A 12,296-nucleotide genomic window follows, 5' to 3' on the forward strand; every position below is an offset into this window, starting at 1 on the left:
CATTAAAGTCTGATTGAGCAACAACTGACACATTCTGTTAAACAAGAGCTGTCCGTAAGACAGCGCGCTCGACTTTTCTCAGTGCTTGACTCTGAATTAGAGCTGTCAGTAAAAAAAAAATCCAAGTTAAAAAGGGACATAACTCTGTCAAAATTCAAATCAGAGTTATGGGAATTGTGTCTCCTGGTGTAGACTTTGATAGTAAATAATTATTTTGAGTTTCAAGTCAAAAGCTTTAATAGTAACAGAAATATTTGACTTTATCAAAAATTTTAACAAAAAATTCCAAGTTAAAAAGGGACATTATTCTGTCAAAATTCAAATCAGATTATGGGGATTGTTTCTCCTGGTGTAGACTTTGATGGTAAACAAGTATTTTAAGTTTCAAGTCAAAAGCTTTGATACTAACAGAGATATTTGACTTTATCAAAAACTTTAACCAAAAATTCTAAGTTAAAAAGGGGCATAATTCTGTCAAAATTCAAATCAGAGTTGTAGGAATTGTGTCTCCTGGTGTAGATTTCGATAGTAAATAACTATTTTGAGTTTCAAGTCAAAAGCTTTAATAGTAACAGAGATATCTGACTTTATCAAAAAATTTAACAAAAAATTCTAAGTTAAAAAGGGGCATAATTCTGTCAAATTCAATCAGAGTTATGGGGATTGTTTCTTCTGGTGTAAACTTTGATGGTAAATAAGTATTTTAAGTTTCAAGTCAATAGCTTTGATAATAACATAGATATTTGACTTTATCAAAAACTTCAACCAAAAATTCTAAGTTAAAAAGGGGCATAATTCTGTCAAAATTCAAATCAGAGTTATGGGGATTGTTTCTCCTGGTTTAGACTTTAAAAGTAAATAACTATTTTAAGTTTCAAGTCAATAGCTTAGATAGTAACAGAGATATTTGACTTTATCAAAAACTTTAACAAACGGCGACGCCGAGGCGAGTACAATAGCTCTACTTTTTCTTCGAAGTCAAGGTAAAAATACTTTTTTAAAAAATATTATGCTCATTTTTATTGCTTGATACACTTTTCATGTTTAATCCATGTATGAAAACAATCTAAGCCAAGTTTAGGCTGGAAAATAGGAAAAGACCTGTTTCTATGATTATGGTAACATTTAGGAAGCTTAGTTATTCAACAAGTTTATCATTTATTTTGTTTATAAAATACATCTATAAGAAATCAGACATATATATACAAATAGTAAGCAAGAGGAATAAAGGAACACAGTGTGTGGTAGTCAATTGTAATCAGTAACTATTAGGGATGGGAACGAATATTCGAAAATCAGCCGAATATTCGAATACAAAAGTCAAATTCAAATATTCGTAAATTAGTGTAGTTTTTTTTTCAAATTAAGTATCGTTGATTTTGAGCGATATAAGCATGCTTATTCTGCAGAATAAAACCGTTTGTTCTTTCGTGTTTGTTTATTGCGTATCAAAAGATGTCCAATTAACACCAAAATTGCAAAGCACAATTGGCAGTGTCTACCATTACGGATTAACAGTTTGCGTATATGTGATGCATGTCAAAAATTGTCCAATTAACAAGAAAATTGCAATGCATAATTGGCAGGGGTCATCGTTACAGATTAACAGTCAAAAGGCTTAAATGTGATGCCTTTTTATCTTTTGTTCATTTTTATTGGTGCCTGTTTAATGTAACAAATGTTAGATTTTTTTTTTCAAAAACAATATCAAACTTATAGATATTGGCGATCTTTTTACAATACTTTGTACAACATTTCAAACTGTCTGCAGAATTGGTTCTCATCTACAGCATCAAGGCAATCAGCCGTAATTGAAATAAATTTTGCAGTAGTTTATAATAAAATCAAGAAATAACATATGACTGATGCATAAGATTTTGTTGAAGGAGGTTCAAGTCTGCCTTCATTAAGTTTATGGGCTTCTTACACGTTGATTGAAAATTTTCAAAATGTTGGCAGTAATACAACAGCGCGACAGGTGCTTAAATTGGACGACCTGCTATTTTTAGATAAAGTTGCGACGGTCTAAATCATAATCGATTTGAATTTTTTTTGTATCATTTTGAAGCTAAAAAAGTTTTAGATTTAGTTAAATACTGTAAAATCATTTAACTCCCTGGGGCCGAAATGCGACTATAGGCGTAATATTTTCTATCCCTGTAGCGTCGATATGCGACTATACGCGCGTTATCAGGACTCCCCAGGACGGCGATTGACGAGTATAGTCGCGGCACCGAGATCATGATGATTGCGATAAGTACTTGTTAATTTTTGATAATCTTGACAAAAGCAAAATTACTTTGCATACTGGCTATTATTTCTTTGATGTAATAATTACTAGTTGTGCTAATAATTAGTACCCTTAAAATAATTGTCTGTAACTATGTGGTAATGTAAATGAAATAAAAAGACGATCTCCGCTGTGTTTCGTTCATACTGTATTTCAAAAGAGTAAAATAATGTCGTCGGCCAGAGATCTTTCTTAAAATGAAGAAAATATTTATTTATTATCATGCTGATTCTGAAATATCAGTTCCGTCGGATGCTGATTCCGACGATGCGATTCCATTATCAGACAGATGAATGGTCGGAAAATGTTAAGTTTTAGAAGGCTGAAATATTGGTACACTTACATCACATACGATTTAAATGGATAAAAAAATAACACCACAAAGCATGTTTCATAAAATACAAAAAAAACATATGTAAATAAATGCATGTTTGTAAATTTAATAATTATTCAAAGATGGATGTAAATATTACAACTTAACTGTCTCAGCGCGTGACACACAACATTTGTGTACATGTTTAGAAATTATACATCAAAATAAACCATTGATACTCGCACAAAAACGGGTGTAAATTTCCAGTAATGCTGATGTAAATATTCATTGTTAGTGATGCATTTCTTTTTATTGGAATTTAATGTTCAAATATCTATTAAACGCAGTAGGTATGTTAAAATTATGAATATTTTGAAGTGAAAATTTTGTTCTATTTGGATATAAGCTACGGACAAAATTGGATTTAAAAATATTTGTTCAAACTTCGAATATTTTGTAAGTATATTTTAATTTACACCCAAGTTAATAATGTTTCCCTGCATGTTTTCAACTGACTGCATGCGAGTGTGATTATGATAAGGTTAGATAATGTTCTTCGACGTCAGGTGGTAATTCTTACCTCGCCGCAGCAGGTATGTTACGATATCGGCCTCAGGGAGTTAATTTCAAGAGCATGAAATTTTGTGGTTTTGGTCAAAACGGCAATTTCATGGGGATATAAATTCGTGGATTTCAACTACTGAACATAAAAGAATGGGAATTTTACTTGTTCGTTGGGATTAAATTTCGTGGATTGACTCAACCATGAAAATTAGCCCCCCCACGAATATTAATGGTTTCACAGTATGTTCAGGATTATACTGACAGAATTGTGAAATACAACGCTAGGGTCGGCGGGTTTAACTAGGTAGTCGGGTTACCCGAAACAACATTTTTAGGCCTTATTACGTACTATGTTTTATGTTTTAAACAACGGAATATGTTGTGTATGTGCCAATTACTTAATAAGAATTAAAAGAAGCTGAATATGGCAAACCGAATATTCGAATATTGATTTCAGTATTCGTTCCCATCCCTAGTAACTATATAATACAAAATCGAAATGCCTTATACTGTACAGTCCATTAAGTGTGAAGAGAATTCTTGAAAAGGCTTAGGTAACAAGGACTTATTACATTGTGCCAAAACTGTCTTGTATCACACAAAACAAACAAGAGGGCCATGATGGCCCTATATCGCTCACATGTTATCATTGCACTTGAGGACAAGAAGGTCCTCAGAAAAAATATCTAAGTCCAAAGGACAGGAACAACAAAGGAAAGAAATTTAACCAAAAAGAAAAACAAAATTCTTACAAGGTACAGATATGTCAAAATACACCTAAAAATTGGAGGTACCATCCATGTTGTACCACAGAAAAGTGGTCTCGGTTTTTCCCTACGGCCAATAATAAAAAAGTTACTAAAAATAAGCTATTTATAGTAACGTAAAAGGGAAGTAATTCAAAAGAAAATTATTGTAAGTTAACAAAAGAAGCATCTGCCAAATAAATCTGTTGACATAAATGAAATTTCAGATCAGTATCTTCATTAGTTATGGAGATATACCCATTTTAATTTGAAATAAAGGGAGGTAATTTGACATAAAATCAGTCCATAGTTATCTACCCTGAATGGCTCGGTCCAACTAATGACAATAATGAAATTTCAAATAAGTCCTGTAAGTACTTACTGATATAAATCCATTTTGACTACAATCAGGGGAGGTAATCAGATATAAAATAACTCTGGAAACTACGATTGGATCTGATTTGTCATGGAATCCAAGATTTATTGTTGCTGAAGATATTTTGGAAGTTTGTATCAAATAAAACCATAAATGAAGTCTCTATATGGCTGCAAAAGCCAAAATAGCCAATTTTGGACATTTAAGGGGCCATAACTCTGGAACCCATGATGGAATCTGGCCAGTTGAAGAAAGGAACCAAGATCTTGTGGTGATACAAGTTGTGTGCAAGTTTGGTTAAAATCAAATCATAAATGAAGTTGCTATTGTGCAGACAAGGTCAAAATAGCTAATTTTGGCCCTTTCAGGGGCCATAACTCTGGAACCCATTAGGGGATCTGGCCGGTTCAACAAAGGAACTGAGATCTTATGGCAACACAAGTTTTGTGCAAGTTTGATTAAATTCAAATCATAAATGAAGCTGCTATTGTGCAGACAAGGGCAAAATAGCTAATTCTGGTCCTTTCAGGGGCCATAACTCTGGAACCCATGATGGAATCTGGCCAGTTCAAGAAAGGAACCAAGATCTTATGGTGATACAAGTTGTGTGCAAGTTTGGTAAAAATCAAATCATAAATAAAGCTGCTATTGTGCAGACAAGGTCAAAATAGCTGATTTTGGCCCTTTCTGGGGCCATAACTCTGGAACCCATAATGGGATCTGGCCAGTTCAAGAAAGGAACCGAGATCTTATGGTGATACAAGTTGTGTGCAAGTTTGGTTAAAATAAAATCATAAATGAAACCACTATCGTGCAGACAAGAAATTGTTGACGGAAGCATGCACGGACGCACGGACACACGACGGACGAAGGGTGATCACAAAAGCTCACCTTGTCACTATGTGACAGGTGAGCTAAAAATATGAAGACATTTTCCTGATAAAAGTATGAATCCCTGAAAAAAAAAACTGAACACAGTATGTCTCACATCCTTGTTCTCTATCATGTTAAAAACAGCATTGAACCTTTTGACAAATCTGAACACTATATTCTGTCAATCACAACACTTCTCAAAAATCTGTAAAACTTCCAAAACTTCTTCCCACTTTACTATAGATAGCATAATATTTCTGATGTTAGTTTTTTTTCCTAATAGAGCACCTAACAATTTCAAGACTGGTCATTTATATTACGTTACACAATCTCCAGAAGTGTAGAAAGCTGCAAAGCTTCAAATTCTTAACAACGTAAAAATGGCAGTTACCTAAACAATTGTGAAATTAACTGAAGTAAAAACCTAAATCTCCAGGAATTCTCACCAATGTCCCAGTGTTTCAAATCCTTCTTGAATTAACCAGTCTGCAATCTTTTCCCACATTCCCCTGTCAAAAAATCTACAGAACAATTATCTGTATATAATGACACAGTGTTTAACTTTCAATAACAACTTTCCGTAATTTCAACAAATGTCAGGCAGATGTTAACAGCGATCTACTGTCATTTCACAAAAGCCTGCAACCATGTAGGTAATCTTTTCCATATGCAAGCAAATCTACTGATCTGAAACAAAACATAACCACACTACCGCAAACCAGCATTACCACTTCAACACTGTGTGCAAAAAATAACAGGCGCAATTCATTTATTATAAACAATCAAACTATATGAATTATTTCCTGGGAAGCATGGCCCTGAGAAGCATGGCTTCCAAGTTTACTTTTTTTCACACGCATAAAGAAGTCATTTACTTCTTTGACATCTAAAATGTCCCCCTCCTCCATTTCTAACATTTTAGGGGTCTGTTCTGGTGCAAGTTCTTCTCCGTCAAAAACAAACTGCAAGCATGCAGCGTCCTTCTTTACCCTTTTAGCATATTCACTAATTATAGTCGACACAGGTTTATTCTGAAAATTAAAACAACACATTGTATATCTTGTCAACTTGTCAAGGTATCAGTACTAAGAGATAACTGCCACATCAATAGTGTGGAATCACTAAACCCACTGCTGAATTTCTGTAATGAACTTGTCCACCTATCACTTTGGACAGTACCATTAACTGTTTAAAAGGTGATGACAATTTTGCATAGTAGGCCTATACATGTATAAAAAAATTCTGCAATACAGATTTTAATGTAACTGTTCAGTTAAAAAAATACACAATATCTATAAATGAGCCAAAAATTTTAAAATGGAAAGTAATTATTACTACCCTTCAAGTTATCATATGAAAAATGAGAAATTTAAACAAGAGGGCCATGATGGCCTTAGATCATTCATCTGAGCTGTTTGCACGAACAGTTTTGGTAGATGGTTATGCAAAAAAAATGACTGTGAAACTATACTGAAATAGTGCCAGTGTTTTCTGAAAAGAATATTTTAGAAGTTTCAACTAAATAAATATTGGCAGGTAATGTGTATGTGTGTTGGCTAGGAGGTGGAGTAAGAAGTTGGGATAATGATGTGATATGACAATATCAAGCATTTTACATACATAAAGGAACAAGAGGGTCATGATGACCCTGGATTGCTCACCTGAGTAATATGAGCTACATGTTTCAATTGTCAAACTGATGCTAAAATATTTAGAAAGGTCAGAAGGTCATCTTTATGGTCACTGAAAGTCAGTTTTAAGGTGTGCAAAACTGTACATGTCATCCTAATTTCAAGGCTGTATCTTAAACAAAAGGGCCATGATGGCCCTATATCGCTCACCTAAGTACCATTGCTTTAACCAACAAGAGCTGTCACTAATGGTGACAAATGCCCCTGCAGCACCTTGACCTTTGACCCCAAAATCAGCAGTGGTCGTGTACTCAATAAGTACTATCAGCATGTGAAGTTTGAAGGTCCTGGGTGCAGTGGTTCGCGAGTAAAATGCCTTCATGCAAAAAGTTAACGTTGTGACTAACGAACGAACGAACGGATGGACAGTTGAAAACTAACATGCCTCCCTTCGGGGGCATAAAAAAAAAATTCTTACAAGGTACAGATATGTCAAAATACACCTAAAATTGGAGGTACCATCCATGTTGTACCACAGAAAAGTGGTCTTGGTTTTTCCCTACAACCAATAATAAACAAGAGAACCATGATGGTCCTGAATCGCTCACCTGTCCCCATGTGACCCAGTTTTGAACTGAGTATGACGTTGTTTTTTCTATTATTTGACATAGTGACCTAGTTTTTGAGCTCATGTGACCCAGTTTTGAACTTGACCTAGATATCATCAAGATAAAAATTCTGACCAATTTTCATGAAGATCCATTGAAAAATATGGCCTCTAGAGAGGTCACAAGGTTTTTCTATTATTTGACCTAATGACCTAGTTTTTGAAGACACATGACCCAGTTTTGAACTTGACCTAGATAACATCAAGGTGAACACTCCCACCAATTTTCATGAAGATCTCATGAAAAATATGGCCTCTAGAGAGGTCACAAGGTTTTTCTATTTTTATACCTACTGACCTAGTTTTTGACCGCATGTGACCCAGTTTTGAACTTTCCCTAGATATCATCAAGGTGAACATTCCCACCAATTTTCATGAAGATCCATTGAAAAATATGGCCTCTAGAAAGGTCAAAAGGTTTTTCTATTTTTAGACCTACTGACCTAGTTTTTGAAGGTACGTGACCCAGTTTCAAAGTTGATCTAGATATCATCAAGGTGAACATTCTGACCAATTTTCATGAAGATCCATTGAAAAGTATGGCCTCTAGAGAGGTCACAAGGTTTTTCTATTTTTAGACCTATTGACCTAGTTTTTGATCACAGCTGACCCAGTTTCAAACCTGACCTAGATATCATCAAGATGAATATTCAGACCAACTTTCATACAGATCCCATGAAAAATATGGCCTCTAGAGAGGTCACAAAGTTTTTTTATTATTTCAACTACTGACCTAGATATTGAAGGCACGTGACCCAGTTTCGAACCTGATCTAGATATTATTAAGGTGAACATTCTGACCAATTTTCATGAAGATTCGTTGAAAAGTATGGCCTCTAGAGAGGTCACAAGGTTTTTCTATTTTTAGATCTACTGACCTAGTTTTTGACCGCAGCTGACCCAGTTTAGAACTTTCAGACCAACTTTCATACAGATCCCATGAAAAATATGGCCTCTAGAGAGGTCACAAGGTTTTTTTCATTATTTGACCTACTGACCTAATTTTTGATGGCACGTGACCCAGTTTCGAACTTGACCTAGATATCATCAAGGTGAACATTCTGACTAACTTTCATGAAGATCCATTGAAAAGTATGGACTCTAGAGAGGTCACAAGGTTTTTCTATTTTTAGACTTACTGAACCTAGTTTTTGATCGCAGTTGACCCAGTTTCGAACTTGACCTAGATATCATAAAGATAAACATTCTGACAAACTTTCATAAAGATCCCATGGAAAATGTGACCTCTAGAATGGTCATAAGCAAAAGTTTACGCACGCACGGACAAAAGACACAGCGCGATCACAAAAGCTCACATTGTCACTTTGTGACATGTGAGCTAAAAAGTTATTAAATAAGCTATTTACAGTAACATAAAAGATAAGTAATTAAAAAGGAATCGAGATCTTATGATGATACAAGTAGTGTGCAAGTTCGGTTAAAATCAAATCATAAATGAAGCTGCTATTGTGCAGACAAGGTCAAAATAGCTAATTCTGGCCCTAACAGGGGCCATAACTCTGGAACCCATAATGGAATCTGGCCAGTTCAAGAAAGGAACCAAGATCTTGCGGTGATACAAGTTGTGTGCAAATTTAGTTAAAATCAAATCATAAATGAAGCTGCTATTGTGCAGACAAGGTCAAAATAGCTAATTTTGGCCCTTTCAGGGGCCATAACTCTGGAACCCATTACGGGATCTGGCCAGTTCAAGAAAGGAACCAAGATCTTATGGTGACATAAGTTTTGTGCAAGTTTGATTAAATTCAAATCATAAATGAAGCAACTTTTGTGCAGACAAGGTCAAAATAGCTAATTCTGGCCCTTTCAGGGGCCATAACTCTGGAACCCATAATGGAATCTGGCCAGTTCAAGAAAGGAACCAAGATCTTATGGTGATACAAGTTGTGTGCAAGTTTGGTAAAAATCAAATCATAAATAAAGCTGCTATTGCGCAGACAAGGTCAAAATAGCTAATTTTGGCCCTTTCAGGGGCCATAACTCTGGAACCCATAATAGTATCTGGCCAATTCAATAAAGGAACCGAGATCTTATGGTGATACAAGTTGTGTGCAAGTTTGGTTAAAACTAGAGATGCTTTTGAGAAAAGCGCATGTCTACCACAACTGCCCCTATGAACAAGAGCTGTCTGATGACAGCGCGCTCGACTATTCGAAGAATTGATTTAAAGGAGTTCATCACAATATTTTGTGCGCAGCTTAATCGCGCAGCAAGCGATAACCACTGTAAAGTTCAGGATTCTCCGCCGAAAGTACATAACTGTCCGATATGCAGCGCACTCGCGCAAAAAACATCGTGTGTACTGACACTATAGGTCGTGCATCTATATTTTACCTTTAAAAGTGATGGTGTTTTATTAGAGGAGTAGTCGTAGGAAGTGCTCGGATCGAATACATTGTGGGCAGCCAATTTGAAAGTAAACCATTTCGTCCAGTAATGATGCAGCCGGCTCCAAGTCAAATAAAATTCCAGAAAATCTTAACGTAGATCTATCTCCTTCAAGTTCAAATGTGACTTCCTAAAAATGTTGTTATACTTTTTGTGCCCCATCCCGCATTTCACGTAGTAAGACCAGAGTTATGGCCCTTGACAGTCAAATTGTACATAAAGGTTCTAAACATTTGTGTCGCATGTACCTCAAAAGTATATGCGCCAAGTCATGAAACCTCACAAGAATTAAATTCAGCATGCGAAGTTGTGCACCAATGATTTTATTTGAGGTTTCACTCAGTAAAAACAGATTTATGTCCCTTGACGTGGTCAAATATTATACGTAAATGGCATGTGAAAGCTTGTGTAGCACGTATCTCAAAAAGTATTTGACCTAGAGGCATGCAACCTTAAAGGAGCATCATTCCGATTATTCAGCATGTGAGTAAGAAAATTGGTTAAGAAACTGATAATAACATTGTGCAATTTGTTTTGTAAGAAAAAAATGTTCATAATTTGTAGGTGGGTGGGGTAATGAAAAAATACTTTTGTGGGTGGAGTAAATATTTTTTAATTTCTCTTGAAAACAAGCACGGGTTGATATTATTTTTTTGGTTTAGATTTTTTCGTCTTATTTCTAACTTACATAATATAAAATTTGGTAAAATTCTGTCCGCTAGATTTTTCATATCATTAAGAAATACTTCGTGTTTTTCTCAGTTTCAGATACTTTCGACATCTGTCAAGAGTAATTTTTCTGAGTTAACATATCTATATGTTGACATTTTATGCATAGTTATAGTGGTTTCATTAATTGTGATGCATAAACAGTAACATCAGAGTGAAACTTTGAATAAATAGTTGTTTGCAGTAGTTTTATTATAACATGTATGTATTGTTTCTTCAGACAAAAATACCGATTTGGTGTTCTTAATAAACTTTAAATATTGAAAAAAGAAGCACGGGTACCTATCATTTTTATTTTTTATTTTAACTTGTCATACATCAATCTATAAATATGCAAAGTTACAAAAAATTCTGTCCGCTAGAAATAATTGTGAAAAACATCTTTAAGAATGGGGTCAAAATATTTCCACGGATATTCAGACAAAAGAAATAAATAGATTAGACAAACAATGTTCCTGTATTACTTTGATTTCGATAAGTCTTGCACTAAATGGCAATATATGAGCCAATTTCGAAGTCCAAAAAGGGCCATAATTCAGTCAAAATAGTTATGTACTCTTGCCTACAGATGTAAATCATAATGATAAGCAAGTGTTCAAAGTTTAAAAGCCATATGTCAAATAGTTTTGACAAAACATGGACTTGTATGAAAACAGAACCAATTTCAAAGTCCAAAAAGGGCCATAATTCCGCCAAAATAGATGACAGAGTTAATATGTTCTCTTTCCTACAGATAGAGACTATTATACTAATCAAGCGATAAAAGTTTCAAAGCCATATGTCAAACACTTTACAAAAAATATGAACTGGTACGAAAAACTTAACCAAGATTTCTAAGTCAAAAGGGGCCATAATTCAGCAAAAATCCTTGATGGAGTTATGTACTCTTGCGTATAACTGGACATGGTGATGGTAAACAGGTGTTGAAAGTTTCAAAGCTTTATCTCAAAAGACTTTGTCAAAATATGAACTGGTACGAAATATTAACCCAGATTTCTAAGTCAAAAAGGCCCATAATTCAGCCAAAATCCTTGATGGAGTTATGTGCTCTTACCGATAACTGGACATAGTGATGGTAAACAAGTGTTGAAAGTTTCAAAGCTTTATCTCAAAAGACTTTGTCTAAATATGAACTGGTACGAAAAACTTAACCAAGATTTTTAAGTCGAAAGGGGCCATAATTCAGCCAAAATCCCTGATGGAGTTATGTACTCTTGCCTATAACTGGCCATGGTGATGGTAAACAAGTGTTGAAAGTTTCAAAGCTTTATCTTAAAAGACTTTGTCAAAATATGAACTGGTACGAAAATCTTAACCATGATTTCTAAGTCAAAAGGGGCCATAATTCAGCCAAAATCCTTGATGGAGTTATGTGCTCTTGCCTATAGCTGGCCATGATGATGGTAAACAAGTGTTGAAAGTTTCAAAACTTTATCTCAAAAGACTTTGTCAAAATGTGGACTGGTACGAAAAACTTAACCAAGGTGTGACGCCGACGCCGACACCGACGCCGACGCCGTGGTGAGTAGGATAGCTCTACTTATTCTTCGAATAGTCGAGCTAAAAATGTTAGTTTCTCTAGATGTTTTAGACGAGTGGATCCAATTAGATGGTCTGGATGAGTGGATCCAATTAGTAATTCAAGGGCCATAAATCAAAAGTGCCTGGGCGGATTTGGCTAGTTATCGAACTTGGGTA

At 34.9% G+C, this 12,296-nt stretch overlaps 1 protein-coding gene across 1 annotated transcript in view; it reads right to left on the reverse strand.

The window, feature by feature from the left end:
* Positions 1 to 993: 993 nt before the first annotated feature.
* The window catches only part of LOC128547563 (NFATC2-interacting protein-like), a 69,007-nt gene continuing 57,704 nt past the window's right edge, over positions 994 to 12,296 (reverse strand). Inside the window, exon 8 of the mRNA XM_053520565.1 lies at positions 994 to 6,193. Within this exon, the coding sequence (XP_053376540.1) occupies positions 5,945 to 6,193 (249 nt within the window). The 3' untranslated portion in view covers positions 994 to 5,944. The remainder of the gene's footprint in view (positions 6,194 to 12,296) is intronic.

The sequence above is a fragment of the Mercenaria mercenaria genome, chromosome 12, assembly GCF_021730395.1.
Source record: "Mercenaria mercenaria strain notata chromosome 12, MADL_Memer_1, whole genome shotgun sequence".
Lineage (NCBI taxonomy): Eukaryota > Metazoa > Mollusca > Bivalvia > Venerida > Veneridae > Mercenaria > Mercenaria mercenaria.